Source organism: Haliaeetus leucocephalus, unplaced genomic scaffold (genome assembly GCF_000737465.1).
Source record: "Haliaeetus leucocephalus isolate CR32 unplaced genomic scaffold, Haliaeetus_leucocephalus-4.0 Scaffold668, whole genome shotgun sequence".
Taxonomy (NCBI): domain Eukaryota; kingdom Metazoa; phylum Chordata; class Aves; order Accipitriformes; family Accipitridae; genus Haliaeetus; species Haliaeetus leucocephalus.
Genome location: NW_010973104.1, coordinates 256,365 through 283,620, shown reverse-complemented (window position 1 = coordinate 283,620; position 27,256 = coordinate 256,365). Strand labels below are relative to the sequence as shown.

The 27,256-nt window shown below is 55.8% G+C and overlaps 2 protein-coding genes across 2 annotated transcripts in view; one reads left to right on the top strand and one right to left on the bottom strand.

Moving 5' to 3' along the window:
• Window positions 1–16,089, top strand: part of ZFHX3 (zinc finger homeobox 3) — a 279,307-nt gene extending 263,218 nt beyond the window's left edge. The window contains exons 12-19 of the mRNA XM_010579685.1: window positions 12,241–12,489; window positions 12,849–12,950; window positions 13,040–13,140; window positions 14,068–14,221; window positions 14,928–15,083; window positions 15,169–15,336; window positions 15,823–15,932; window positions 16,011–16,089. Coding sequence (XP_010577987.1) covers window positions 12,241–12,489; window positions 12,849–12,950; window positions 13,040–13,140; window positions 14,068–14,221; window positions 14,928–15,083; window positions 15,169–15,336; window positions 15,823–15,932; window positions 16,011–16,089 — 1,119 coding nt within the window. The remainder of the gene's footprint in view (window positions 1–12,240; window positions 12,490–12,848; window positions 12,951–13,039; window positions 13,141–14,067; window positions 14,222–14,927; window positions 15,084–15,168; window positions 15,337–15,822; window positions 15,933–16,010) is intronic.
• A 573-nt stretch (window positions 16,090–16,662) lies between these two features.
• On the bottom strand, window positions 16,663–26,898 carry DHX38 (DEAH (Asp-Glu-Ala-His) box polypeptide 38). Its single transcript, XM_010579522.1, has 26 exons — window positions 26,564–26,898; window positions 25,855–26,042; window positions 25,593–25,697; window positions 25,012–25,177; window positions 24,779–24,897; window positions 24,565–24,641; window positions 24,192–24,347; window positions 23,353–23,514; window positions 23,160–23,267; window positions 22,127–22,239; window positions 21,886–22,023; window positions 21,446–21,632; window positions 21,170–21,355; window positions 20,576–20,716; window positions 20,285–20,395; window positions 20,093–20,209; window positions 19,750–19,857; window positions 19,519–19,631; window positions 18,774–18,982; window positions 18,541–18,695; window positions 18,308–18,463; window positions 18,098–18,232; window positions 17,895–18,020; window positions 17,404–17,499; window positions 17,094–17,215; window positions 16,663–16,947 (listed from the first exon to the last, which is right to left on the bottom strand). The coding sequence occupies exons 1-26, from the start codon at window positions 26,896–26,898 to the stop codon at window positions 16,863–16,865; spliced, it is 3,714 nt and encodes a 1,237-aa protein (XP_010577824.1). The 3' UTR covers window positions 16,663–16,862.
• Window positions 26,899–27,256: the final 358 nt, after the last annotated feature.

Below are 27,256 nucleotides of genomic sequence, written 5' to 3'. Positions count from 1 at the left end.
GTCCAGCCTCCCCGCTCCGGACCCTCGCCTCCCTTTTTGGCCTCCCCCTGCCTCTCGGACCCCTCCGGGCTTTCGGCTAGGCACCTGGTCCCCTTCTGCCGTGCTTGGGCTGCTCGGGCCCCCCCACTCCTTCCCAGTCTCCCCCATCCCCTTCGGGCCTCCTCTGCCTTTTCAGCCTCACATCCCCTCCAGCCGCCCCTTCCCCTTTGGTATCCCCCTCGTGCACTTTTTTTAGGCTGCTGTTTGGCCTCGAACCCTTTTTATGGATTGCTGCTTCCTTTTGCCCCCCACCCCCCCATTTCATCCTCTGCCCTTTTTTAAGCCTCCCTCTGGCCTTACCGCCGGCCTTTTTTTGGCCTCCTCCTGCACACTGATGTCCACACTTTTTAAGCCTCCCCTTGCCCACTTTTTCTGGCCTCGCCACCCTTTCTCAGCCTCACCGATTGTGGCCCACTCTGCCACCCACCCCTTTGGATCCCCTCTTTTTTGACCCCATCTGCTCTCTGGCCCCACTTTCTTTTCAACCTCCCGCTGCCTTCTGGCCACCCTGTACCTACTGGTCTTCTTGCCTCTGGCTTCCTCCTTGCCTCTGGCCTCCTGCTGGTTTTCAGTCTCTACTTTTTTTTTTGCCTCCAATTCTTTTTCAGCCTCCTCTTGCCTTCTGTCCTCTCACTCAGTTCTCAGTGGCCCCTTTCCCCAACATCCTCCTTTTTCCCCACCAGCGTCCCCTCCCTGGCATCCCCCCTCTTTTATCGGTCTCCTCCTCTTTAATCAGCCTCCCCATCTATTTTAAGCTTGGCCTCCACTTTATTTTTCACCTTCCATGTTCTTTTCGGCCTCCAGCTGCCCCTTGTCTTCCTCCCACTCTCTTTCGGTCTCCACTCACTCTTTTTCAGCATCTAACTGTACTCCAGGCTTCCCCACCTTCAGTATCCACCAGGCCTCCAGCCTTGGGTGGGAGGCCAAACAGGGGTAGGAGGCCAACAAGACAGTAGAGGCCGAAAAGGAGTGGGAGGCTGAACAGAGGTGGGAGGCCGAACAAGGGTGGGAGACCAACAGAAAAGTAGAGGCTGGGAAAGTGTGGGATGCCAAAAAGAAGTGGGAGGCCAACAAGAAAATAGAGGCCAAACATGGGTGGGAGACCAACAACAGAGTAGAGGCCAAAAAGGGGTGGGAGGCCAAAAAGGGGTGGGAGGCTAACAAGAAAGTAGAGGCTGAAAAGAGGTAGAAGGCCAAAATGGGGTGGCAGGCTGAAAAGGGGTGGGAGGCCAAGGAAAAATTAAAGGCCGGAAATGGGTGGGAGGCCAAAATGGGGTGGGAGGCTGAAGAAGGGTGTGAAGCCAAAAAGGGGTGGGAGGCTGATAATGAAAGTAGATGCCGAAGAGGGGTGGGATGCCAACAAGAAAGTAGAGGCTGAAAATGGATGGGAGGCCAAACATGGATGGGAGGCCAGAAAGGGGTGGGAGACCAAGAACAAAGTAGATGCTGAAAAGGGCTTGGAGGCCAAAATGGAGTGGCATACTGAAAAGGGGTTGGAGACCAAACAAGCCTGGGAAGCCAAAAAGAAATGGGAGGTCAACAAGAAAGTAGAGGCCAAAGACAGGTGGGAAGCCAAAAAGTGGTGGGAGAACGAGCAGAAAGTAGAGGCCGGAAATGGGTGGGAGGCCGAAAAGGGGTGGGAGGCCAACAAGAAAGTAGAGGCCAAAAAGGGGTGGGAGGCCAAACATGGGTGGGAGGCTGAAAAGGGGTGGGAGGCCAAGGAAAAATTAAAGGCCGGAAATGGGTGGGAGGCCAAAATGGGGTGGGAGGCTGAAGAAGGGTGTGAAGCCAAAAAGGGGTTGGAGACCAAACAAGCCTGGGAAGCCAAAAAGAAATGGGAGGTCGGGAGGGGGAGAAGAAAATAAATGCCGAAAGGGGGTGAGAGGCCAAACGTGGGTGGGAGGCCGAAAAGGGGTGGGAGGCCAAACATGGATGGGAGGCCAGAAAGGGGTGGGAGACCAAGAACAAAGTAGATGCTGAAAAGGGCTTGGAGGCCAAAATGGAGTGGCATACTGAAAAGGGGTTGGAGACCAAACAAGCCTGGGAAGCCAAAAAGAAATGGGAGGTCAACAAGAAAGTAGAGGCCAAAGACAGGTGGGAAGCCAAAAAGTGGTGGGAGAACGAGCAGAAAGTAGAGGCCGGAAATGGGTGGGAGGCCGAAAAGGGGTGGGAGGCCAACAAGAAAGTAGAGGCCAATAAGGGGTGGGAGGCCAAACATGGGTGGGAGGCCAAAAAGGGGTGGGAGGCCAAGAGGAAAGTAGAGGTCAAAAAGGGGTGGGAGGCTGTGGAGAAAGGAGAGGCTGGAAATGGGTGGCAGGCTGAACAAGTGTGGAGGCCGATAAGGGGTGGGATGCTGTACAGAGGTGGCAGCCCGAAAAGGGTTAGATGTCCAAAAAGGGCATCTACTTTCTTGTCCTTTTTGTCATCCTTTTTATCCTCTGCTTTCTTGTCACCCTCCCACACCATTTTGGCCTCCCATCTCTTTTCAGGCTCACAGCTTTTTTCAGCCTCCACCCCTTTTTGGCCTCTTAATTTCTTGTTGGCATACAACACCTTTTTGGCCTTTCATCCTTTTTTTGGCCTCCTACTCTTTTTTGGCCTCTCACCCTTTGGCCTCTCAGTCCTTTTCCACCTGCCAACCTTATTTGGCCTCCCATCGCTTTTCATCCTCTACTTTGTTGATGGCTTCCCATCCCTCCGTCAGTGTTCCACTCGTTTTTAGCCTCTATTGGTTTTTCCACTTCTACTCCTTTTTGGCCTCTACTTTCTTGTTGGCCTCTCTGCCCTTCTCAGCCTCCCACTTTGTTTTTGTTCTCCCACCCTTTCTTGGCCTCTTCTTTCATTTTAACTTCTTACCCCTTTTTGGTCCTCCCACCTTTTATCAGCCTCCACCTCTTTTTGGCCTTTAATTTCTTGTCAGCTTCCGAGCCTTTTTTCTGCCTCCCAGCCCTTTTCAGCCTCCCACCCTTCTGCAGCTTCTTCTTTCTTGTCATCCTCTTACTGCATTTTGGCAGTTGCCTGTCTGGCTCGCTCAAAATGCCTGCTTGGGCTATCAGGAATCGTTCAGCTGGGAGCTGGCACACTGCAGCACGATGCAACAGCGCTCCATGCAGGGAGCTCGGCAAGGCTGCTGCATGTCACCTTTGTTAAATTTGTCAATCACCAATCCTCAAGTGGTGCAGCCCTCCACAGCTCTTCAAGGAGCTCTGGACTAACCCTTCCCCAAATAAGTTCTGGGGCACTTGTTTTTTTGGACATTGCACAGACAGTCCTACTGTCCTGGAGCCGGCATCAGTGGATGGCCATGGAGACATTTGTACTTCTTTTAAGTGTGGTTTCTCACATTGTGTCTATCCCACGAGGTGGAAGAGCTCCCTAGCTCTAGATGCAAGTTGGTTGTCTCCTATCTTCCGATCAGACACTAAACACATTCCTCATTAAATCCTGCTGGAGAAATCCAGCTATTCCCCAGCGGCCCCGATTTCCTTCTCCCTTGCCTCCAGTCATGCTTGGGCTGAGTTCTAAAACCACAAATAACCTGGGAAGCTTTCCTGGGTGAGTCATCATCTCCACGTGGACCACCGCAGCACACAGTTGTCCCCGCCATGGCCCCTCTGCGGCAGTCCACCCACCCTGGTCCCAGCAGACCAGGACGCATCTGCTGGGGCAGCCTCAGCGGATGGGTGCTCTGGCTGCCCCCTGAGACAGAGCTTGTGTCCTCCTGCACCGCGTGTCTAATGGGTGGGAGGGCACGTGCATCCCGGGCAGAGGCATCTTTCATACGATCTCTGGTCTTCGTAAACAAGCATACACACAAAGTACAGCTAAAAAATTGCAGAACAATAAAAAAGCATAAAGCCTCTAAATTGTGGGATGTCAGGTGTTACTATAAGCTGTCATTCTCTCCTTTATCAGGTCTTAGGCACGTGCTTGATTTCTGTGGTGTATATGGGGAGGTGGGGTCCTGGTTATTTTAAGATTCCTTTTTCAGTGCTGTTGTACAAATTACATCCACAGATCTCTCCATGGTCAGGTTGAGGGAGACAGTGGGATTAAACTGGGGTTCCCTTTTTTTTTTCTCTTTTTTTTTTTTTTTTTTTTTCCCCTTCCTTCCCCCCCCCCCCCCATAGGCTCAGCATATACCATCTGAGCATGCTCAAAAGCATTTTTGGTGTAGTTGGAAGTGTTTGTTTCTTGGGAAGGAGTTAGGCCACATGAGGATGAAGTCTGGTTAAGCTAAAAAAATGTAGCTATTTTTCCTGTGGTTAGAATTATTTTTAACACTAGCAATTTTTTATATGCAAGTATTTTTCCACTCATTCCATAACTCAGAAATAGTTGAAAGGAGGCTAATCAAACATTTGAATTAAATGCATCTTTACACAAAGGCTCAACATGGAAATTTTTAGCTGCAAAACAGAAGTGTTGTAGAAGGACTTCAGCCTGAGTATGACATGATCATGCCCATGGTCCCCTCAGCCTGCAAACACTGATGCGCACGTAACCTCAGCTCACCTGCTGCACAGGAATAGCCCCTCTGAGCAGGACTAAAAACCTGAATAAAGCTTTCAGCCCAAGACCTCTTTCAGTAGTTCTGCAGTAGCTTACCCAGAGCCTGGATCACCCCTTTAAGCACAAGCCCAGCAATACCCCCCCAGACAAGCCCAGGGATGGGTGTGTTTGGCTCGGCACCAAAGGGGCAGTGAAAACCCAGCACGGTGTCTCCCACCCCATCCCAGGACCACCAGAATTAATGTCGGCTTTGGAATCAGTAACTGGTTGAACAGAGAAACAAACTTTGTCCAAACTTCGATTTAGAAGTCCACTGATGGCACATCTCCTGCAGCTTTCAGTTTACTCTGCCAAGAGTTAACTATTAATGCATATGCTTTATTTCCAGTTTAAGTTTGGCTTGTTTCATCTTACAGTCATCAGATTGAGATGTGCTTTTGCCTGCTAGATCTAAGAGCCTTCTCTTATCGACTCCATTCTCCACAAAACCACTTACATACAGATGTGTGAGCAAATTACCCCTCACTCTCCTCTCCACTAAACCCCACATGCACCATCACTTGAGTGTTGCAGGCTGGGGCAGTGCCTGTGGCTCCTCTTGGAGCCCTTCCCAGAGCTCCAGCATCCCCCTGCACCGTCAGCACCAGGAGCACGCCAGCTCCCACCACCACCAAGAGACCACAGCTCCTTGTTGAGATGTGCCTGTCGCTAACTCAGCAATCGCGTTGACTCATTAGCCCGCAGCTTCCACTGAGCACCCACAAGCTGCTGATTAATCTCCAAGACCAAGCCTGTGCTCCCAGGACAGGTCTTTGCACTGCTAGAGCAGTGTCCGTGCTTTGCTCCTGAAAGCCAGATTTTACGTTTTGCAGTGACCTCATGTCATCTGCCTGCACCTGGCATACCACAGCATCCAGAGTTTCTGTAGCGGTGGGCTGCCTCCTCTGCTGTCCCCCTGTCCCTGTGTGCATGAATTTCTCATTGATTTGATCAGTCATTTCTTTGTTTTCCTCCATTTGTTAGGTAAAAATACTACTATCTGCTCTGACGTAGGTGCCTCGCAGTTGCTAGAGGAGTTCACCATCCTCTGTGCTTCTTTGCATGCTCCAAGATCTTGCTCATGTTAAAGTGATCCCATCTGGGTTTTACTCCAGACTGATTCTTCCTTTCCAGTTGCTCAATTGCAGTATATTGGGCACTGGTTCAGAGGCCATGCAGTCCAGGAACCCACAAGGAGAGAGTGAGGCAGCGTTTGGGGTGGGGTGGGGGAAAGTATGTGCACAAACGCGTAGGCTCACATTCGGTGGGAAAGCAGAAGTTCCTTATGTTAAAAGGTGCTTCCAGTAGAAATACTGCACTGGCAAAAAAAAAAAAAACAAAAAAAAACTTTCCATCAGTAGGCTTGACTCACACTGGTGCCAGTAGATGTATCTGGTCAAAACCAGACAGGATACAGAGGAGGTGTATATTATTAGCATACACATTAAATACTGAAATTTAACTGAACTGACATGTAGTGGCTGCACAAAGGCAGCATTCCCGCCATTCCATGGAGGGGACAGTGAAGAAAGGGCTGTCAGAGAAAGGCAGGTTAAAATGCTGGAGATTTCTGAGCTATTGAAGAGTTTACATACTTGGAGAGTTCTCCTTTTAAAATACCACCCAAAACCATCAGGTGTATTATGGAGTTGGACCTCAGGACATGAGCACCAGGCATGTCTAGTCAATGTGAGATAAGAAAGCAAAGAAAACAAGGATTTAAAGTCTGCCCTGTCCAGGGCAGGATTTTCCTGTTTTCTGTGTGCAAAAGCATGATCATTGCTTTCTAAAAACTGGCCATTTAGGATGGCTGCTGGGAAATAATATTCAGCTACGGAAGAGGCCAGCGTCTGTTGAATCTGAGAAGCAGAAGATCAGGCAGCACCACACACAGCCCCCTCAGCCAGCAGAGAGCTGCTCGTCGGCTCCCGGGCATCGGGTCCATGTGAGGGGGAAGAGGCAGCGTTTGCTCCAGGGCCACGTTGCCGGGTCACTCCAGATCTGTTCCTGTTATGCAGCTGATCACAGGCAGGACACTGTGACCTGCATTTTTGTTAGCTGTCTGCATGGATGTTTGCAAAATGCCCCCTCGTGTGCACCATGGCTGATTCTGCCACAGGCATGGCTGGACGTTTGGCTGCACAAATAGCCATTGGGGTGTTGGACACACTGCTGGTATGTGCAAATACAATGTCTGCTGCTGCATGAGCTATTTATGCATTCACATAGTTACAGGCAAGACCTTAACTTATCTCTGCTTCAGCTTCCCTGTGCAAAATGGGGATAATAACACTTGCTCATTTTGCAGAAGGGCTCTGCTGTTCAGTTCATGAATATAAAGTGGTTTGAGATCCTCTGATGGAAGGTGCTAGTGATGGACAAAGGAGTACTAATGGCACAAAGCTGACTAAGTCCCAAGCAGTGGTCTCACCCAGTTGTACTGTGTTTGCTAATCCAAGTGTGTAATCAGGGTATACATAGGCGACATGTTGGTTCAGGCTGTGTAATACACAGCAACTTCAAAGCGCGCTCTCAATATGAGCTCACGCTTCCCGAAAGGGGCAGTCGGTATCTGTGCACGCAGCCACAGAGGACTGGTGATGTGCAGATGAAAATGGAGAGCTGTCTGGTAGTGGGAGAGTGAGATGGGTGTATATCTAAATACAGACATGGTGCCACTCCTTGGAACAGAAAACATCTAAATCTCTCTCCTTCCTCCCCACCTCTGCCTGTCAGCTCCTCCGAATGAAGTCCCAGCTTTGTTTTCCTGATTTCCATTTTGTATCCTAAAATATTCACTCCAAGTTCCACTTGACAGACATCCCTAATCTAATCTCCATGTCTGCTTTCTAATTTTCGCAGTCAGGATAAAACAAATTGGCTGGCGTTAATTGCCTGTGCAGCGGCCTGGAGCTTTGAGCCGTGATTTACGAGCTCAGAGCAGGCGCTCTGCAACACATTTTTCTTAATTTATTTTTAATGAGTCTCTCAATTAATTTTCTTGGAAACATCTTAATGATGTTGGAGGCGGGTGTTAATGAGGTTTGTACCGGTGCCTCATTTTGCATATTTTAAAGTACGAATGGCATCACAAGCAAGCTCCTCGTCCTAAAACAAAAAAGCTTAAGGCTGGAGAGGGAGACACTCCTCAGCTAATACTGCTGTCTCAGCTCAGGCTTTCAGGCTGCATGGGCCGGTTGGTGACTTTGAATGTCTGGAGGCCAAGGCCGGCCAAGCCCTCAAGGACAGGACGACCCCGATGGCGTGGGTGGGCCAAGGAGCAGCGCTGGGGCAGGGCTGGTGGCCGGACGCTTCTTAACAGACGGGATCAAAGCCTGGGCTCAGTGCCTGGGCATGCCGCAGTTCTCCCTGACACCCCCATGCCGGCATCCCCCGTGACACGCGCGCCCCGTCCCCTGTGTCCCCCCAGCCAGACCCTTTGGGCACAGGGGCTGGGCTGCCGGGGCTGCAGGATGCTCCAGGGTGTCTCTGCTGGCTCACCGGGACCCCGGTAATTGCTGGTGCGTGTGCCGGCGAGAGGCAGCAGCTGGATCGCCTTTGTTTTCTCTCAGCACGTCAGTCTTCATTAAACCGGAGGGGAATGAAAAAGGATTCACTTTTGTCCCAGCCAGAACGTGGCAGCTGTTTAATTTCAATTAACGTGGCACTGAAAAGAATAACATTACGGCAGTAATTAAAGTGAGACAACTCGCACCCCCAGCACTGCGTGGTGCCGGCTCACCCGGCAGAGGGTCCAGTTTGGCCCCCCCATCCTCCCAGCACCAGGCGAGCACGGGCGGGCGGCTGTGGGCCAGGGCTGTGGGGCTGCCCCACAGGCTCACAAGGAGCTGGAGCAGGGTTGAGCCCTGTCAAGGTCGGCGCTGCCTGCAGCCCCGCAGCAGCAGGATCGGCAGCACGTCAGCTGGAGGAGAGGACAGGTATGGCAGTGGGTCAGACATGCCCAGGGACTGGGAGCCAACGGGCACCTCTGGAAGCCCCAGCCCAAGGCACAGCCCCACCACAGCTCCCGCACTCCAGGAGTGGGTGGCTGGGTCCAGGCAGTGCAGCACAGCTCAGTACGGTGTGGCATGCATGGCACAATGCAGCACTGCGTTGCATTTTGCACAACGTAACATGGCACAGCATGGCACAGCTCAGGATGCGTGGCAGGATGCAGCACAGCATGGCATGGTACAGCTCAGCACAGTGCAGCACGCGTGGCACAGCAGTGCGGACCATCGCAGCACATGCAATAACCAGCTTGGCAGCGGGCATAGCCTGGCAGCACAGCCAGGGCTGCTGCATGCAGTAAGGAGGGTAAACAAGGTGGCAAAGGCCCACGTAAGCAGTGGCTGCAAGCGAGCCGTGGTGCTGCAGGCTGCAGATCTGGGCGCGTACTGCTGCGGGACAGCAGAATGATGCCAAGCCGTGCCGAGCTGTGCCACCGTGTGCTGGGCAGAGCTGCGCCATGCAGAGCGGCGCGGGCTGCTCTGGGCTCAGTCCCAGCCTATGTGCTATGTGCAGGGTGCTGCCCGGGGAGGGCAACCAGCTTTAATTAAAGCAGCAGTAAGGCCCTGATGGAGCACCAAGGCAGAGGATGGCAGCCGTGGAGGCTCCGTGCCCTGGCTGCCACTGCCTGAACAAGATTGAAATCTGCAGGGAAATTTTGTTCCCTTGCACTGGCAGAAATTAGGGCTAAATTCAATTGTGTTCTGCACAGTGGGGGTTAAGTGGCCCTGCTCGCAGGACTGTTGGTGCTGCGCCCTCTCCCACTGCCTGTGGCTGCGACCCGCTGGTGGAGCAGGTCGTCATGGCAACTGATGATTTCTATTATGGTACATCTGTGTTCACCTTCTGGGCCCAGCTTGGCCTTGGAAATTTCCAGTTAAAATACTTACCTGTGAAACTGCACTGAGCATCAGCGAAGGCGACAGCACAGGGAACCCTGTGGCACAGGGAACCCTGTGGCACAGGCAGCCAGGGCCAGCGGCAGGCGTGTGCCCAGAGCATCGCTGGGCAGCCGCGCTCAGGGCAGCGCTGGCACCCAGTGAGCTGCTCTGCTACCCCGGGGCACCCGGGCTGCTGCAGTGCGGCCCCAGGCAGGGAGGGCAGACCAGCCACCTGCTGCCCAGAGCTGCTGAGCCATGGTGGGGCAGCCCCATCCACTCCCCCCCATCTCAGTGAGCACGCTGGCCTGGGGTGCAAGGCTCACCCAGTGGCCCCCCAGCTGAGGCACCGCAGACCCCATTTGACCAGACAGCGATCCCATCTGCAGCAGCATTTTGCCTCTGTGGACTGGTTTTCATACATCTGCACACGTATCTACACAGAACTAGCACTGCTTCTCGCTCTGGTCACCGTCTTACATGGTCCTTTGGCAACTCGGCAAACTGCATCCATGCCTCCCACCCGCTACCGGGTGACCTGCGACCAGACGGGATGGGACAGGTCTCCTGTGCCCCCGGAACTGGCTGGAGGTCACTGCCTGCCAAGACTGGACACTGATTCCTCCTGCCAGCGCCAGTCCCTCCCCTGTGCATCGACCGATTGTTTTCCTGAAAGCCCTGGGTGAAGGTTTCCTGCAGGGTTGCACAGCAGGATTTCCCTTTGCAGAAGCTGCTTGCCCTCTCCCCAGCAGATCAGTGTCGCACTGATGCAGTGTTGTTTCTATCGACTCCCCCAGCAGCAGCCAGGCTGACAGCCAGGCTCATCTCCATCCTCAGAGTCTCTCCTCGCCCATGGGTGCTGCACTTGTCCCAAGAAGCTTCTGGGGCACACTCGGCCTCCCCTGGGGCTGGTGGCCTGCAGCCCTGCCAGGATGTGCCCCTGCGGGGGGTCTCGCCAGCAGTGCCCCATGCGTGGTGTGCAGAGCAGAGGGGCCACGCTGCACAGCCACCCACCCCCAGCCGCTGCTGTCACACTGCTTGGGCGGCCCTGGGCCTGGTTTGTTCACATTTACTGTAGCGCACACACACGGGCAGAGGGTTTGTTTTGGGTTTGAGTTTGGTTTTTTTTCCACTATTGATCTGGTGCTTTAAGAGTGGAAAAAAAATCGCCTTGGCTGTCTAAACACTATTGATCTGTGCTGGGAAGCCGCATGGACAGGGAAGGGCGTGGAGAAATTGAAATTTCATTTCCGACAACTTGTTCCTGTTATTTTTACCCTTTTGGACAGGGAGAAACACGAAGCAGTAGCCTCAGTCGATGTGGTCAATAGCTCCTCCAAGAGCTCATTGCAGCTCTGGGGGGCAGCTCAGGGAGCCGCAGGCCAGCACAGTGGGAGGCACTGGTGCCCAGCTGTCCCCAGGGCACAACACCGAACGTGGCACTGCTGCCGTCCCCACTGGCACCTGCCTCTGGCTGCAGGCCTGCAGCGTGTCCTGGGGCCAAAGCATGGCACAAGGATGGTGCAAGGGGGGGGATAGCTCAGAGACAAGGGGGTGCAAGGGCAGTGTGAGGCTGGTGAGGCTCAGCCATGGCGCGAGGATGCCGCAAGGATCACCATGTATGGCAGTGGGGCAGGACAGGGCTTGCCGGATGCACCAGCACCAGGAGGAGTTCCCTGGTGCACGAGGTCACCAGGTTCTAGTTCTGGGCATTGTCCCCAGAACCGGGCCAGGGCACAGGCTGCAGGGAGGGCAGAGTGTCATGACATGCCAGGGACAGAGTGCGGTCGAGGAGGAACATGCCACATGAAGGCTGTGGTGAGGGCTGCAGGCAGCGGTGGGGCTGTGCTCTGCAGAGAGGGGGCAGGTGCTGCTGGAGGGGATGGCCACGGGCCCTCACGCAGCTCTGCCATGCTCTCGTAGGAGCCCCAGGCTCGGCATCTCCTGCTGGCACAGGGTGCTCCTGAGATGGGGAGTTGCAGTGCCAATGCCACAGGATGGTGGGGCTGCCCCAGGCAGGGCTGGGTGACATTGCTGGCTGCCCCTTCCCTGGGACCAAGGGTTGTCTGGGGCCAGTGGGAAGGGCCTGTCCCATGTTGTGGTCCCTCCAGCAGCGAGAGAGTGGCCAGAATGTGGCACGTCCAGGGCGGTTCCTGCACCTCTGGGCCAGCCTGAGGGTCCCTGTGGAGGGCTGCCAGGAGCGGAGGAGACAACATCAGAGCTGAGCAGCTCCATCCACCAGCTTCAGCAGGAGACAGAGACCTGGCAGCTCCAGGTGAGCAGTGCCAACCCCACTGCCACCCCAGGCACTGGTCACATAGCCGCAGGCTGGTGGCCGGGTGGTATAGGAGGCCCTGGCCAGCCCTCGCCTGTGCCACCAGACAGCTCGGCCTCCAGGTCTGGGGAAAGCACAAAAGGGCTCAGGGGCATCCAGTCCTGCTGCGGCTGCACTGCTCCCACTGCCACCTTTTCCCACAGCAGCCACAGCTCACGCTGGCATCACTGCAGTGCCAAGTGCCAGCAGCTTTGTGGGCTTGGCTGTTCTTGAGCCCAGGGGAACTGTCAGAACACACACACAGGGGGGTGCTGCCTCAGGGGGGGAGAGGTCTGCACCCACCAGTTCTCAACACACTCCATTGCTGCTCTCTGACCAAAAAAACCTGGACTGCCAGCATTGTAGTCCAGCTCCAGTGCCTGGCAGGAGCTGCAAGATGGGCTGGCCACAGCAGTGAGCCAGACAGATGCTGCTTATGCTATGTCCTAGGGCCAAAGGCACGCATCAGTGCTGGAGCCATGGCAAAGGGAGCCCCAAGCATGCCAGGACACGCAGCAGCAGGAGCTGGAGCCAGCGCAGGTGCTGGCCTCGATACAGGCGCTGCAGCTGGACCTGGACTTCTGCAGGGGCACAAACCACAAGCGGCTGGTCCAGCTGCTGCAGCGGGAGCGTGCAGTGGAGCAGAAGCACCAGGAGTTGGTCTTTCTGATGCAGCAGTACCAGGCAGTGATGGGCAAGGTACCACTGCTGGGCAAAATGGCCACAGGCCTGGCTGCATGAATCCCCCTCCCTTGGCCATACCTCCCCTGCCCCCCAGCCAGCAGACACTGCTGTCCAGCAGACACTGCTGCAACAGGGAGGGCACTATGGGGGATGCACAGGGATAAGCGGGCCAGGAGCCAGCAGCCATCCTGCTTCCCACATGGTGCAGGCCACATCCCTCTGCCACAGGTCCTCCCCAGCAGCCCTTCGCCCGCGGGTTGTCCCAAACTAGTTGCTTCTCCAGCCCCAGCCTCTCCACAGCAGGGGCACAGGGCAATCCAGGGGGTCCCACACCATGCTGGGTACCCACAGGCCAGTGATGCACCTCTCCACAGGACCAGAAAGATGAGGCGGTGCAGACAGAGGTCACTGCCTACAGCCATTCTGACACCAGCTGCAATATCCTGAAGGAGGAGTGCATGGAGCTGCTCGAGCAGGTCAGTGCTGGCAGCCCAGTAGCCCCAGCACTGGTGCGTGGGGCCAGACGGGAGCTGGCAGACAGCACATGGCTGTGCTGCTCATACAGGTCACAGTGGTAGACACAGAGATGATGCACTTCAGGCAGAAGTGGGCGGCTGAGGAGCGCCAGTACCGGGCACAGGACACGCAGCTGGGGAGGGCGGCCGAGTGAAGTAGTGCTGAGAAAAGTGGGGTGGGCAAGGAGGGGGGCACCCAGGGCCACAGGGCTGGGACATGTGGAGGCTGGAGCCTGCAGCCAGCACCACAGGGTTCCACGCTCTTGGTGGCTCCAGTGGGGAGCCCAGGCCCAGCCAGAGCTTGCCCCCATGGCAGAGAGCAGCAGCAAGGAGACATCTGGCACCCATAAGGGTCAGTGCACACACAGCTGGAGGATGAGGAAGGAAAGCAGCCCAGGAGGCAGCAGGCAGTGCCTCCCCATCAGTTACTGCACGTCCATGCACTACAGCAGCACCCAGTCCATCCTGGTGCAACAGGGGATGCAAGGGGAGGGGAATGGCAAGACCCTGTGGGCACCACAGGCTACCTGTGCTTTTGGGGCATCACTAGTTGCAGAGTTACAGGGCAGACAGTGTTTCCCTGTGCAGTTCTGGCAAGGTGGAGAGGCAGCTGCCTGGGGAGGAAGCAGCCAGGGGAGCACGGAAGGCATGAGAGCAAGTGTCCCAAAACTGCGCTGCAGGGCTGAGCCCTGCTCCGCTTCCCCCAGAAGCCCTGGGACAGGGTGGGGGGAGGCAATGCCAGCCTGCCCCCCCCTCCCCGCCCCCATCTCAAGCAGCCTAGGCACCAGCACAGCAGCTGCCAGCTGTGAACATCCCGCAGCACACAGAGGAGCAGCCGTGCCTGTGCTTGGGGAAGGGCACGCAGCACAAGGCCAGCTGCGAGGTAGAGACCGAGCTGCAAGCACTGCAGAAGCAAGCAGCCAGCAGCAAAGCTGAGCAGGCACAGAGCAGGTAGGCAGGTCCCGAGGCTGGCTGTCGCTGGCACAGCCAGGGCCCAATTAGGAGTCTGCCTGCACCCACTCCATCAAGGGAGGGCAGCCTGGGGCTGTGACAGCTGAGACTGTCCCCTTGCCCCCAGGGAGCTGGCAACACAGCTCCAGGCAGAGCTGAGCCAGTGGCAGTGGAAACAGCAGGTGACCCTCGAGCAGGCGCTGCAACACATGCACGCTGCGGCCCATGCCGAAGAGAAGCTGCAGAGGAGTCAGGAACAGCTCCAAGCCCTGAGGGAGCAGGTAGGTCGTGGGCAAGACCTGCTCTGAGGTCCCTCTGTCAGCCTGGCCCCCGTCTCCTCTGCCCCCATGGATAACCCAGGGCCTGCCCAGTGCCAGGAGCAGGCTACCACACCACGGGAGCTGCAAGGGGAGCTGTGCTGCCAGCAGGATGGGAAGGGAAAGCTCTAGCAAGAGTTGCAGCAGGTGAGGGAGTGGACGAGAGAGAATAAGCCCTGCAGCAAAGCCTGTGCTGCAGGAGTGGGCAGTGAGCTGGGATCAGCAGCAGGAGAGAGGGTACAGATCTCGCTCTGCCAGGAAGCGGCACTAGCGCTGCGATGCGGCACCCGCTAACGCATTGCCTTCCCTGCAGCTGGGGGCACAGGAGGAGCAGAGCCAGGGCCTGCAGCACAGCCTGGCTTGGCTGCAGGAGGAGCTGAGAGCCACCCAGGCCCGTGAGCAGCAAAGTCTGCAGCAGCTTAGCAGAGCCAAGGAGACCATCCAAGACCTGCACCAAGAAGTGGCCTCTAACAGAAAGCACCTGGCAGAGCTGCTGCAACAGGTGAGGGCAGGGACAGGACAGATCCAAGTTGCAGCCAGCCAGCGCCAGAGCAGCAAAGTGCTGCAGAGAGCCCTTGCCTGCTCCTGGGCAGCACTAGCCCCTGGGGGGAGCCCCAGCCTGCCCACAGCTTGGCCAACCACCCTCCCTGCCCCACAACTTTGCATGCAGGTGCAGGACATGGCCACCCTGCAGGCAGAGCTAGCCCAAGCCCAGCAAGAGAATGCTGAGCAGGAGGAGAAGATTGCAGCCTACGAGGAAGGGAGGCAGCAGTTCCAATGGGAGCTGAGGAAGCTGCAGGGGGCCCAGGAGCAGAGCAAGCAGGAGGTAAGTGTGTCCCAAGCCTTCCCACAGGGCACCAGGAGCCTGTGCTCAGCCTGGCTCTCTCACTGTCTCTTTGTGCTACCGGCAGGCCCACTCCCTCCGGGAGAGGCTGCAGGAGCTGAGCAGCCGAGCCCAACAGTGGCAACAGCTACACCAGGACAGCGAGCAAGCTCTGGCTATGCGAGACGAGGAGCTGGTTGTTTGCAAGGTGGAGCTGGCTTTCCTCAAGGAAGAGCTCAGCAAGGCCACGGAGCAGGTGCAGGATAGCAACAGGCAGCACCACAGCCCAAGGGCAGGAGCGCAGGCTGGGCCCCTAGCACCACGGAATGACAGATCTTGGCCCACAGGCAGGGGAGAGGTGGAGAGGACAGGACAGGGGACAGCATACTGCAGATCCCAGGCCACCAAGGGAGGAGGCTGTGGGTCTGGCAGCAGCAGGGCTGAACATCTCGTTCTCCTTAAACTAGCCCTCTTTGCTCCATTGCTAGAAAGAAGCCCCTCAGCATGGAACTACCATGTTATGACAGAAGTTCACAGCCAGTAGTGCTGAGGTAACAGTTCTTCTCCAGAGCAGCTCTCCCGAGGCACCAGCCTCTCCAGACCCTCTGCTCAGCCTCAAGGCTGCTGCCTCAGCACAGCCTGGTTTCTCCAACTGCCTTCAGTCCTGGGCTCATAGAGGCTGGGAAGAGCAGTCACATGCTGGTTCACACATGGCACGGGACGGGGGGGTCATTCTTTCCAGGTAGAAATCCTGCGCTCTTCCCACATTCTGGCATGCTCCGACAGCAGCGGGCTGTGCAAGGAGAGGGAGCTGGTGCTGGTCAACATCAGCCAGTGTGTCAAGGAGCAGATGTGAGTGAGAAGCCTTACCAGAGTAGGGAGGGGCAGGTGGCTGCCTTCTCATCACACCACCTCACACCTTATTTTCAGGCAGCCAAATGAGAAACTAGGGCACAAGATCCAGCGGCAAATCAAGCAGATCACAGAGCTGACAGGCAAAAAGGAGTAAGTTGTGAACATGGGAAGCGGGGCTGAGCTCTCCGCACACACCAGTTACTGCTGCCGGCAGGGGTGTATGGGACAGATGGACAACTGCTAGACTACCCAAGCTCCTGCAAGGCCAACAGATCAAGATTGTCTCTGCACCACTGCATCACCTCATCGCCACTGCCTTTCCTCCAGGCATCTTCAAGACACATTGGGCAGGATGCAGGAGGAAAACATGTACCTCACGGTCAGAACACATGAGCAGCACCACAAGTGTGAGCAGCTGAAGGTGAGCAGAATTCCTGGCACAGCCTGGCCTGAAACACGGCTGGGCCTATGGTCTTACGTGTGCAGGGACAGCTGGGCACTGGCTGCCTGCCCAGGGCACGGGTTGTGGGAGAACTGCCTTTGCAGTAGTATGGGCCAGGGCTGGGCCAGGGCCAAGCTGTCTTTGCCCTCTAGGTCAGTGTAATTCTGTACCTTGTCCCAGGCTCTACAGGGCAACAACTTGGCAGTACCAGCCCTGCATGATGATTCTGCAGGGCTACCTCCACCCAACACTCACCTCCAGGACAAGAAGCAGTGGAAAACAAAGAAAGGATTAGACTGAAAACCTTTAAAACAAATAAAATTCTTTCTGTTCTGTAGCAAAAGTGGTGCCAAGCACCAAAGCCTTCCTGGGCCACAAGCTGTAGAGCACCTCACAGAGTACAGTGATCAGAGGAGCTGGGCAGTCTCCTAAGACTCGGCTGCTCCTGGAAGTCTTTAAGCCTCAGAGCAACGGGCACTGCCTTCTTAGAGGCCAAAGCGGGCTGGGGTGCGTCGTGGCGTCAAGGGCTCCCCCTGCTCCTTCCGCCCAGGGGTGTAGATTTTAGTAGATCTGCCAGGAGAGGACAAGGGTGATTAGTGGAATATGCAACCTTTCCCTGCACCAGAACACCTATTGGGGAAGTTGGGATCCTCCACACAGCTCACTACTCCTGCTCTTATGCAGGCAACCCATGGCCAGGCAGGGCTGGCACCTACCTTGCACTGCCCAGTGGGTTACGGCGCTCCTGCTCCTCCCGGCGGGCACGCAGCTGCTCCTCAGCCAAAGCCATCTCTTCCTCCATGGCAGACACTTCCTCCTTGGCACGGCGGCGGTTCTCCTGGAGCAAGGCAGCAGCAGGTCAGGGACAGGCAGAGGGCTAGCCAGCAGCAGACTCTCTGCAGGCCCACAGGCCTGCTTCCTCCATGTCAAAACACACACACACACACAGACACACACACACCCTGCACTAGAATAGGCATGCAGTGGGCCTGCTGTCTGCCAGCTCATCCTGGACGGGAGACTCACCTGGCGTGACTTGCCAGCATGTTTGATACTGTAGAACATGGGGCCCAGCTCTGCCAGCCACTCTCCATCCACAGCAGTGACACACTGCATATATTCCTGCAGGGACAGAAGGAAAGACTGGGGTAGCAGCATGGCACTCTCAGGGCCTGGCCATTTCCAGAGCCATGGCAGGTCCCTCCCTCCCCCACTTGCTGATGGCACTTCTCAGGCTGGGACCGTAGCCCTTCCAGACAATTCCTCCCAGCCTCGGAAGCTGCTATGGGCTGGACTTGGTGAGACCACAAAGAGGTTCAAACATGTCCTACACAGGCCAGGAACAATACTGGGAAAGGGACAAACAGAACTCTGCAGCTGACACAGACATGCCTAGTTGGTACCGATGAGAAAGGCTGAGAACTGCCCTTCTGATAAATCCTGGTATCACAGCAAAGCCCTCCCATCTCCCTCAGAGCAATCCTCAGCCTTCTTGCTAGCCCTCAGCTCAAGCTCACCTTGGTGGTCATGACCAACTCATGATACACAATGTAGTCTGGTGTGTAGCCCATGCCAAACAGAGAGCTTGTGGGGTGCAGGTGGCAGGGCATGCCTGTGCGGATGTTCACGTACTCCCCAATGCCCTGCAAAGAGAAGTGAGGTGAGCTCACCTATACCCAGACAGGGCCTCAGCCCCCAGACTAGCACAGACACCTCTCACCTTCAGCTTTGCAGCTTGATGGAAATACGCAGCACAGATGCACTTCCTGACAACATCCCAGTCAGTACCACAGGAAGCTAGGCTCATCCGCTGCTGCACCATAATGTCCTTGAGCTGGGCACGCACCTCCCGCACCTGCAAAGGTGTGTGGCAGTCGGATCCCTCTCCTGCATAAGGCTCCCTCCCCCAACCTCGTTGCCACAGCCTCACCTTCCGCATGGCCTTGGCATGGATGAAGTGCTGGTTGCACCACAGTGTAGAATAGCTGTTGTTCTTCCACTGCAGGTAAACATTCAGATAAGTCAAGTGATCACTCTCTGGAACAGCAAATTTCTCCCGCACTTGGTCACTCTCCTCCTCTCGGCCCTGAAGGGTGAGCAAAGAACACAGGTTAGTCAAAGGGCAGGGGAAGGCCCCAAACTGCTGAAAGAACAAACAGGTACCTTAGGCCGATAAAAGATGGCAGGCACAGACAACATGGAGACAATGAGCAAGATCTCAGAGCTGCAACCCATGTCACAGGAGACAATGAGCATTTTGGAGAGTGCAGGATCCAGTGGGAACTCCACCATGAGACGCCCTGTTGAGGTCAGACCACCTGTAGGAACAGTATAGGGATCAGCAGCTGGGCAGGTCCCAGTCCCATGAGCTGACAGCTTGCCCCGGCAGCCAATACCTGTGTTATCCAGGGCCCCCAGAATCCACAGCTGGTACATGGAGTTCAGCATGTTGTCCTCGGGGGGTGGATCCATGAAGTGGAACTGCAGCAGGTCCTGCACACCCAGGGACTTGAGCAAAAGCACTACATTGGCAAGGTTGGTGCGCTGGATCTCGGGCACCGTGGTTGTCAGCAGCTCATTCTTGTAGGCACTCTGGGTGTAGAGCCTGGGGAACAGATGCCAAGACCATGCTCCTCCCGTTCAGGCCACCATGTTCCTTACTGACTCGCCAGCCATTGCCCAACCCAGCCAGGCGTGGCACAGGGCAGCAACTCTGCACTCAGCCAGGCCAGCCAGCAGGACCCCAGGGAGGAACCTCTACCCTGGCCAAAGTGTGGCCTCCCCAGCACATATGGGTGCCTGGGCTGCAGGACAGTGTACATCCCTCTCAAGCACAGCCCTTCCCTGGGCGCAGACCAGTCTCAAAGCAAAGCCTTGAGAGAGCTGCCTTTGGCTTGGCTGTTGTCCTGACACCATCAAGGGTGGAACAGCCACAAGTGAAGGTGGGCAAGGGAAGAAACTGGAGCATATCCTTTCCCTGCAGAGGCACTAGGTCCAAAAGAGAAGGCCTCAAGGCCTGCGTACTGTCCTTATCCACCCAGAAGTTCAAGATAATGAACAGGTCCAGTGAGAAAAAAATATATATAACCTGAAACCAAGCTGCAGGTACGACAGGAACAGGTACACCAGTGACGTGCCTACCTGAAGCAGTGGCCTGGGCCTGTTCGGCCAGCTCGGCCTGCCCTCTGATTGGCATTGGCTTGACTGATGGGATAGATCTGCAGCGCATCCATGCCTATACGGGGATTGAAAACCTGCAGGGCACAAGAACAACAGACTGAAGTAAGAGGAAGGCTTGATCACTACCACAGAACTCCCTCAACCCAACCCCAGAGATCACAGACATAAACAGTACAGGGCATCTTGGGTTACCTTCAACTTGCAGTAGCCCGAGTCAATCACAAACATGATGCCGTCCACTGTCAGCGAGGTCTCTGCAATGTTAGTGGCAACAATGCATTTCCTGACCCCATCCGGAGCCTGCAAGCATACTGCACATCAGTCAAATCCCTGGACAAGGGCTTCTGCACCACTGAGCAAGAGTGCAGAGCAGCAGTACAGAACCCAGAAGGACAGGGGTGACTCTTGGGAAGCTGAGGGGGACACGTGCTTTCTCTTGCCCTCCACATGCAATACAAAAGGCGTGTCTGCACCTCTCACTCATGCTCAGTAGTCTCCCCTGCTCCCACTCCTACCACAGAGCACACATCAGCACCTTCTGGAAGATCTTGGCCTGCAAGTCTGATGGTAGCTGAGAATAGATAGGCAGTACAGCAAGAGCAGGCGCCTTCTCCAGCTCCTCAAGGTGTTCCACAATTTGCTCTGAGGTCACCTAGACACGAAGAGGGGTGTAAACATAAGATTAAAACAACAAAGGGGTAGGACACTGCTTGCCCTTCCAGCTCACCTCTATGTCCTCCTGGCCAGGCATGAAGACAAGGATGTCTCCAGGAGCACCAGACAAATGGACCTGCAGGGCTTGTTTCACTGCTGCCTCCACATAATCCTCTTGTGGGGTCTGAAAGGCACAGCCTCGCTATAGACGCAAATGATCTCACCTGCCCCATCCTGTGCGCAAGACTGCATCATAGCACAGCTACTCCTTCTCTATCCTTTCTGTCCACCACAGAGTACAGTACACCCAGGTCACAACCCCCTCCTGTCAGAACAGAACTTCCCTCTGCAACATTGACCATACCTTGCTGAAAAGAATATCAACAGGGAAAGTGCGCCCAGGAATGTGGAAAATAGGAACATTCCCAAAGAAGGAGGCAAACTTATCTGCATCCATGGTGGCCGAGGTGACAACAAGCTTCAGATCTGAGCGTCGGGCCACCACCTAGAAAGCAGATGAAAGGAACAATAAGGAAGGGGCGTTTGTGGATGGCTGCAGGCTGCTTCCATTATTACTGAGACAACAGCACAGGACAGAGCTTCTGCTGTACTCTAGAGGCACTGGCCACTACTGCTAGGGAACACAGGTGCTATATGATCTGTGCAGTTAAAAAGACCTGCTGACCTCAGTCCAGGAAGCCTTAAGCCAGCAGAGATCTTTGTACCTAGAGTTTCTGACAGTTAGCCATCAAGCCTCTGGCAGCACTCAGGCACTAGGGGAGATTTAATCCCCAGAACCAGGGACCAGGATGTTGGAACAGCAAGTGCAGACAGAGATGTGGCAGCTCTGCTTCCCTCTCCCAGACCTGGTAGAGAAGGGCTGTCCCTACCAATACTCTGCTTTAAGACCAGCTCATGTGCCCTATGCTGCTGTCCTCTAGTCCAGGCTCACACATACCTCCCGAAGCAAGCCAAAGAGCACGTCAGTATTGAGTGAGCGCTCATGTGCCTCATCCATGATGATAGCACTGTAGTTGTCCAGGTCAGCCTCTCGCAGTGACTCACGAAGAAGGATCCCATCTGTCATGTATTTGATCACTGTGTTCTCGGACGTGCAGTCCTCAAAGCGGATGGCATAGCCCACCTGGGAGGGCAGAGATACCAGCAAGTCTTCCAACAGGCCCATGCACTCACTGTCATCAGGCTGCACCCCTGCACCCACTGCCAGACTCACCTCCTCTCCCAGACGCACTCCCATCTCTTCACTGACCCGCTTGGCAACTGACATGGCCGCCACTCTGCGGGGCTGGGTGCAGCCAATCATGCCATAGTCTGTGTAGCCATCCTCATGGAGGTACTGCGTCAGCTGAGTCGTCTTCCCACTCCCCGTCTCCCCCACCACAATCACAATGCTGTTGTCTCTGAAGAAAGAGAAGAAGCATTTATTCATACGCCACAAAGAAACGCTTTTGCATTCACAGCCCTGGCTGGCCACCCAAGCATCACCCTACTCAGGCAGGAGAGCTGCCACCAACCACACAAAGCAATGGGCTTTGTTTCCTGAGGGTACAGCTTACAAACAGGCCATGTATCTAGGAGAATTTCCCACTTGGGTTCCTGACATGTAGGCCAATGCCCTGGGATGCTCTATGAGCAGCTCCCTAGCAGCCATACCTGAGGATGGAGAGCAGCTCCTGTTGCACGGCAAAGATGGGCAGATACTGTCTCTGCTCCAGGATTGATTTCTTCTTGGCAAACTCACTGCTGGCTTCACTTTTTTCTTTCATGTGTTCAGCAAACTTCTGCTCAGTCCTAAGGAAACACCAGAAGTTCTGAAACTGACTCTCCACACACTTTGCTATGCCTACAGCCCATGTCACCAGCTGAGCAGGAATAATTCAAAGCAAGCTCCTACCTGTAATCCACTTTGCCATCTTCTGTCACCATCTCGTCCTTCTCCTCCTCCTTCTTGATCCCCATAATGTCTCCCAGTTTTGTGCCTGCCAGCTCCCAGTGCTTATGCTGAGCCTGGAAGGACAGAGAGCAGCATAACTTTGCCACAGCAAGCACTGACAAATCATTCTTCTCCAATCCTACTCATAAGACTAGGAAAGCATATTAGCCCCACAATTCCCCAAAGCTACAATGCAGAACACACACCCCATTCCCACATCAAGTCCCTCTCTTCCAAGTGAACTGGAGCAGAGCTTTTGGACATTGGTCTGGATACAGAGACTTCAGGCACAGGATGACCAACCACTTCTTAAGAAAGTGGTTCCAGCTGCTGACCCTTCCATTAAATTTGAACTTAAACCTTCACAAATCTGAACAAGAGATAATCTTCCTGCTCTTGACAGGTGCTCACAGGCCTCTCTCCCACCTTCCTGTGTGCTCTTGCCTCTGATATCAGTTTAGCTTACACCTCCATTCCACTCATAGTATACGTAGCTCAAATCCAGCTCAGTTTCAATTTACAAGGAACACATCTGTGCTTTCCCCACAGCTATCACATAAGCTTTAGAGAAAGTTCCTAGAAAACACCCCCCAAAACTAACATGCTACCTTACTGCATACTCCTCCTCACAACTCTTCTGCTGAGACATGACAAGATATATCCTACCGTCATACTGACTGCTGACTGTCCCTAAGCTACCTTGCATTCTTCTACCTGCTCTCTTCTCCCATGATCCGCATGTCCTTTGGATCAGACTCCTCTGCACAAGTGCACAGTGATTCGTGTCCCAGGCTGTGCCTGAGAAAATCACATCACAGCAGCTGCTTATGAGACAATGTAATGAGCTAGGCTGCCAGGATATCCCAGATCATAAAAACATGAACTGCTTCTCATCATTGCTGCCAAAGCCTGTATTCTGCAAAGTCCAAAAAAAGGCTGTGAGTCACTACATAATGCGTACAGTGGGGTAGTAAGCCAAAAGGTCACAGCATACCCTCTTACGCTCCTTTTGCTCCCTGTGCTTGCGCACCAACTGGCTGCCTTTCCGGGCTATGATGGCCAAATCTGAGGTGGCATCCTTGACAGGGATGACTGGCTCTGGCTGGAGAAAAGAGGTATCGCTTCAGTACAGAGAGCTCAGACTTGTGGGGCTCCTTGCCACCAGCACCTTCAGCCACGGTCTCTACCTGCTTGGTGAAGACAATCCTTCCATCTAGGAAAGGGGGCACCAGGTTGTGCACCAACAGATGCACTTTAGCAGAGTTATCCTCCTCAAAATCTTCGTCCACTTCAATCCGATGAACCACACCACTGGTCAGCATGCGATTCGTCTCCCAGCGCTCATTATCCTGCAAGAAACAGCGTATCAGAAAATACACACAAGCCCCACAGAAAGCCTGAGAGACCACACCAGAACACTGAGCTCAGGTCTGAGCCCTGCACTGACAATAGGACGAAACTGATGGTTCCAGCCTGGGGAGCCTGAAAGCAAGCACTAGGGAAGAAACAGTAACTGGAGGTAACAGCAGGGTACGGGAAACACAGACTGGCCATATGAAGCACATGGTCAACAGGACTGTCTCCAAGGAAATACAGGACACGCATTGTCCGCAAGACCCCTGCTGTACTCAGAATATGCCAGGAAGCCTGAACATAATGCCACTCATGTGCAGAGGGCAGCAGCCCCCAGCATCCACTGGGCCAACATTAGAAAACCCTTGTAATGTAACTCATGTCCCAGAATAGCAAGAGCATAGCTCTCTGCATTCGTGCTGCCCTGGACAGTGCAATCCACCACAGTCACTCTGATGGTGAATTCTGCCCCACGCAGGAGACACAGGGCTACACTTTCCAGGGGAACTTAACAAGAGTTTCCCTGTGAGCCCTTGTTCAGTCTGGGCCGGGACACAGACTGTCCTTCTCCACCCGAGAGCAAGGGCTCAGCCTTTGCTGCCAGCAAGCAGATCTCTCAAGGGGCAGCAAAACCCACATGTTCAGAGCAGCTGACCCTGCATCTCGCCCTTACCTCATTGATCTGCCGCCGCTGTGCTGAGATGCGCTTCTGCCTCTGCTTGTGCAAGTGCTGCTCCCGCTTCTTCACATACTCCTCAGAGGAGTAGGCCAAGGGGTTGTGAAACTCGTCGTAGCCCTCATCCATCATGTACCAGTCCCGGTCAGCTTGCTGGGAGGGGAGAAGTGTGGCCCTGAGCTCCACCAGCCCCGCAGGCCAGACCGGACAGCCCCCTACAGCACACGCCTGCGGAGAGGCTCCCCAGGCTGGGTCCTCCCACCGCCCCCCACCCCACCACTCCCGCTGGCCAGCGGCAGCCCCATGGCCCAGCCAGCCCAGCCCTAGGCCTGCTGTCCGCACTGTTCCTTGCCCGCCTTTGGGCTCTCACCCGCTGGTCGTCCTCCCACTGCTGCCGCTCCTCCTCCGTCTCAAAGGCAATGCCCTCCTCCCCGTCTGCACGCCGCCCTGGAGGGGGTGAGCTGGTCAGTCTGGGCGCCAGTCCAGCTGCTCTGTAGGAAAGCCCACAGAGCCTGACCTTGTGCTGTGCAGGGGAAGGGGTTCCGCCGCTGCCCAGCCTAGGCAGCTCAGCCCAGGCTCCTCACCTCTCCCTCTGGACAGCCGCGGCGTGGACCCCAGATGTCTCCGGTCGTCAGCCCACTCGTTATATTTGTATGACGGGGTGGGCAATGGTGTCTTATCCGAGTACTTGCTCCTTACAGACCTGAAAAAACAGCATGAGGGAGGAGTTGGTGCCTACAACCAGACGCTACTCTTACACACACCCTCCCCTTTCTGCAGCTCAACAGCTCATAGCCACAGCCCCAGGCACTGATACCTGTCCCGGTCTCTCCGGTCCGTGTCCCGCAGTGACGATGCCCGGTGGCTGCGCTCCGAGTCTCGATAGGAAGGCGTGGGTGAGGGAGATTCCCACTGCGAGCGGCGGGCACTACTGTAGCCACTATCATCTTCCTCCCAGCTGGAGCGAGACGGTGTGGCTGCATCTAGCAGAAGAGATGGGGTTTGACACCTGATGTTCACACAGTGACCCCAGGCACCTAGAGCCACCTTACACCTTCTAGCAAGGAGGACGGAGAGAGGGTACCCCCTCTAAGAGAGGGGGCTGACCCAGCAGTTCCAAGGAAAATCGCCAAAGGACCACGTTTCTATCACATGCACCCACAGCAGACCCCACTGCACAGCAATCAGCCAGATTTTCACACACACACAGCTGGCAGACTGCTCCCAGACCCAGGTCAAACTAGGAGTTTTATGCTTGCCCTAACCACAAACATTAAGAGATACAGGCTTTTCTACCACACTTGTCCTGACAAAACCAGCAAGAAACAAACAAACAAAAAAGAACAAGACCCTTCCTGTGAAGTCTCACATGAGAACTCTACTGGGTCCCATTTCTACCTTTGGGCCGATGTCTGGGGCTCTCTGGTTCGCTTCTCCTGCTGCTCCGCTCCGATGAGCCATCTCTCTCTGATCTGCTGCTGTGACGACTTCTGTCCCGCTCCTCTACAAAATGAAAGTAAGATCAGGTGCCCAGTGCACAAATAGGCTTCCCAAGTCTGCTGCAGAAAATACCACAAACGTGAGCTAAGGACTAGAAACAGGCTGAGAGATAAGCCCAAACCCTAAGCAGGAAGAGTCACAAAGGTCTCTGAGCAGTTACCGCGGTCCCGTTTACGATCGTGGTCCCGATCCCGACTGTGTTCCTTCTTTCGTTCCTTCTCCTCCTTGGAGGAAGCAAAGACACCATGTTCCCGACGCTCCCTTTCCCGCTGCCGGCTGCGTTCCCAAAACTCCTCGCTGACACCCCCTGTGTAGGAAGGTGTTTCCACATGGACAGAACGGTAATGCCTGCAATAGCAGAGCAGGGAGAAGAAAAGCTTAAGAGTGCTGAGGAATGGCTGGCCTTCGACCTGCCTCACGCAGTTCTAGTTCTAACCTCTACTACAGCAGAAGCTTATGGTTAAAAGCGCACTCTCTGTCCTTTGCCAGCAGCCCACCAAGTCTGCTGATGCTCTCAGACGCCCACACTTCTGAGCAGGCTACTGCCTCCAGGCAGTCTCGCAACTAGGACGGCTGGCGTCTGCAGGCCCGACGGCACCTAAAAGTGCGCCTACCCCTAACGCCTCCGGGAGGGCACCAGCGAAAGAGCTTTTCCCAGACCTCCTCAGATCCACAGAGATGCCCCACAGCCCTCCCCCTGGGAGACATCCAGGCCTCCCTGCCGCACTGGAGGTTTTGTCCCCGCCTGTGACAGGTCACAGCCCCCTCGGACGCCGACGGTGCGCACCCCCGCCTCCCCGGCGGGGACCCGAGGGCTGCGAAGCGCCCGGTGCCACCGCTGCCGCCGGGAGCCCCCACGCAGACCCCACCTGTCCTTGCGGGCGCTCCGGCTGCGCCGGCCGCTCTCCGCCCCCGCCTCCTCCTCCTCGTCCTCCTCGGGGCTGCCCGCCTCGTCACGGCCCTCTTCCCAGTCCTTGTAGGAGGAGACCCGGGACCGCTTCCCGCCGGCCGCCTCCTCCTCGCGCTCCCGCCGCTTCTGGGCCGCCAACACGTCCAGGCCCAGCAAGGAGGCCCGCGGCGCCGGCGCCTTGAAGACGTGCTGCTCGGCGGCGGCGCTCCGCCTCCGCAGGACCAGCCCGCCGGCCTCGGCCTCCGGGCTCGTCCCCGCCAGCCGGTGCAGCGACTCCTCGCTCGCCGCGGCCATCGCCGCGCAGGGCCGGGCGTCAGCAGGAGAGCAGGCGCCGGAGAGCTGCCCCGGCCCGGCCCCGCTCCCGCAGCCCCCACACCAGCTTGCGGTTGCCTCAGCGACCGTAAACCGGCGCCCTGAGCGCCGCCATGACGGCCCCACAGTGCTCCGCGAGAAGAGCCGCTCTAGCCACTTGCACCACAGACATAGCGGCCAGAGCCCATAGGAGTGGCAGGCACCATAGAGTCCAGCCGCCGCTAGACAAGACGTACCACCGGTCCCTCGGCGGACTTCCGGCGTGGGGGAAAAACGAGGGGTCACGTGGCCGCGGGAGGACTTCCGGCCATGGAGGGCGCGGCCGGAAGAGAGCGGCGGG

Coding starts and splice junctions, on each gene's coding strand:
- DHX38 (XM_010579522.1), bottom strand. CDS start 26,898: ATGGCCGCGGCGAGCGAGGAGTCGCTGCACCGGCTGGCGGGGACGAGC. Junction 21,633..21,885: donor GAGCTGCTCTCCATCCTCAG/GTATGGCTGCTA, acceptor CTCTTTCTTCAG/AGACAACAGCATTGTGATTG. Junction 16,948..17,093: donor AACCCACTGGGCAGTGCAAG/GTAGGTGCCAGC, acceptor CTCTCCTGGCAG/ATCTACTAAAATCTACACCC.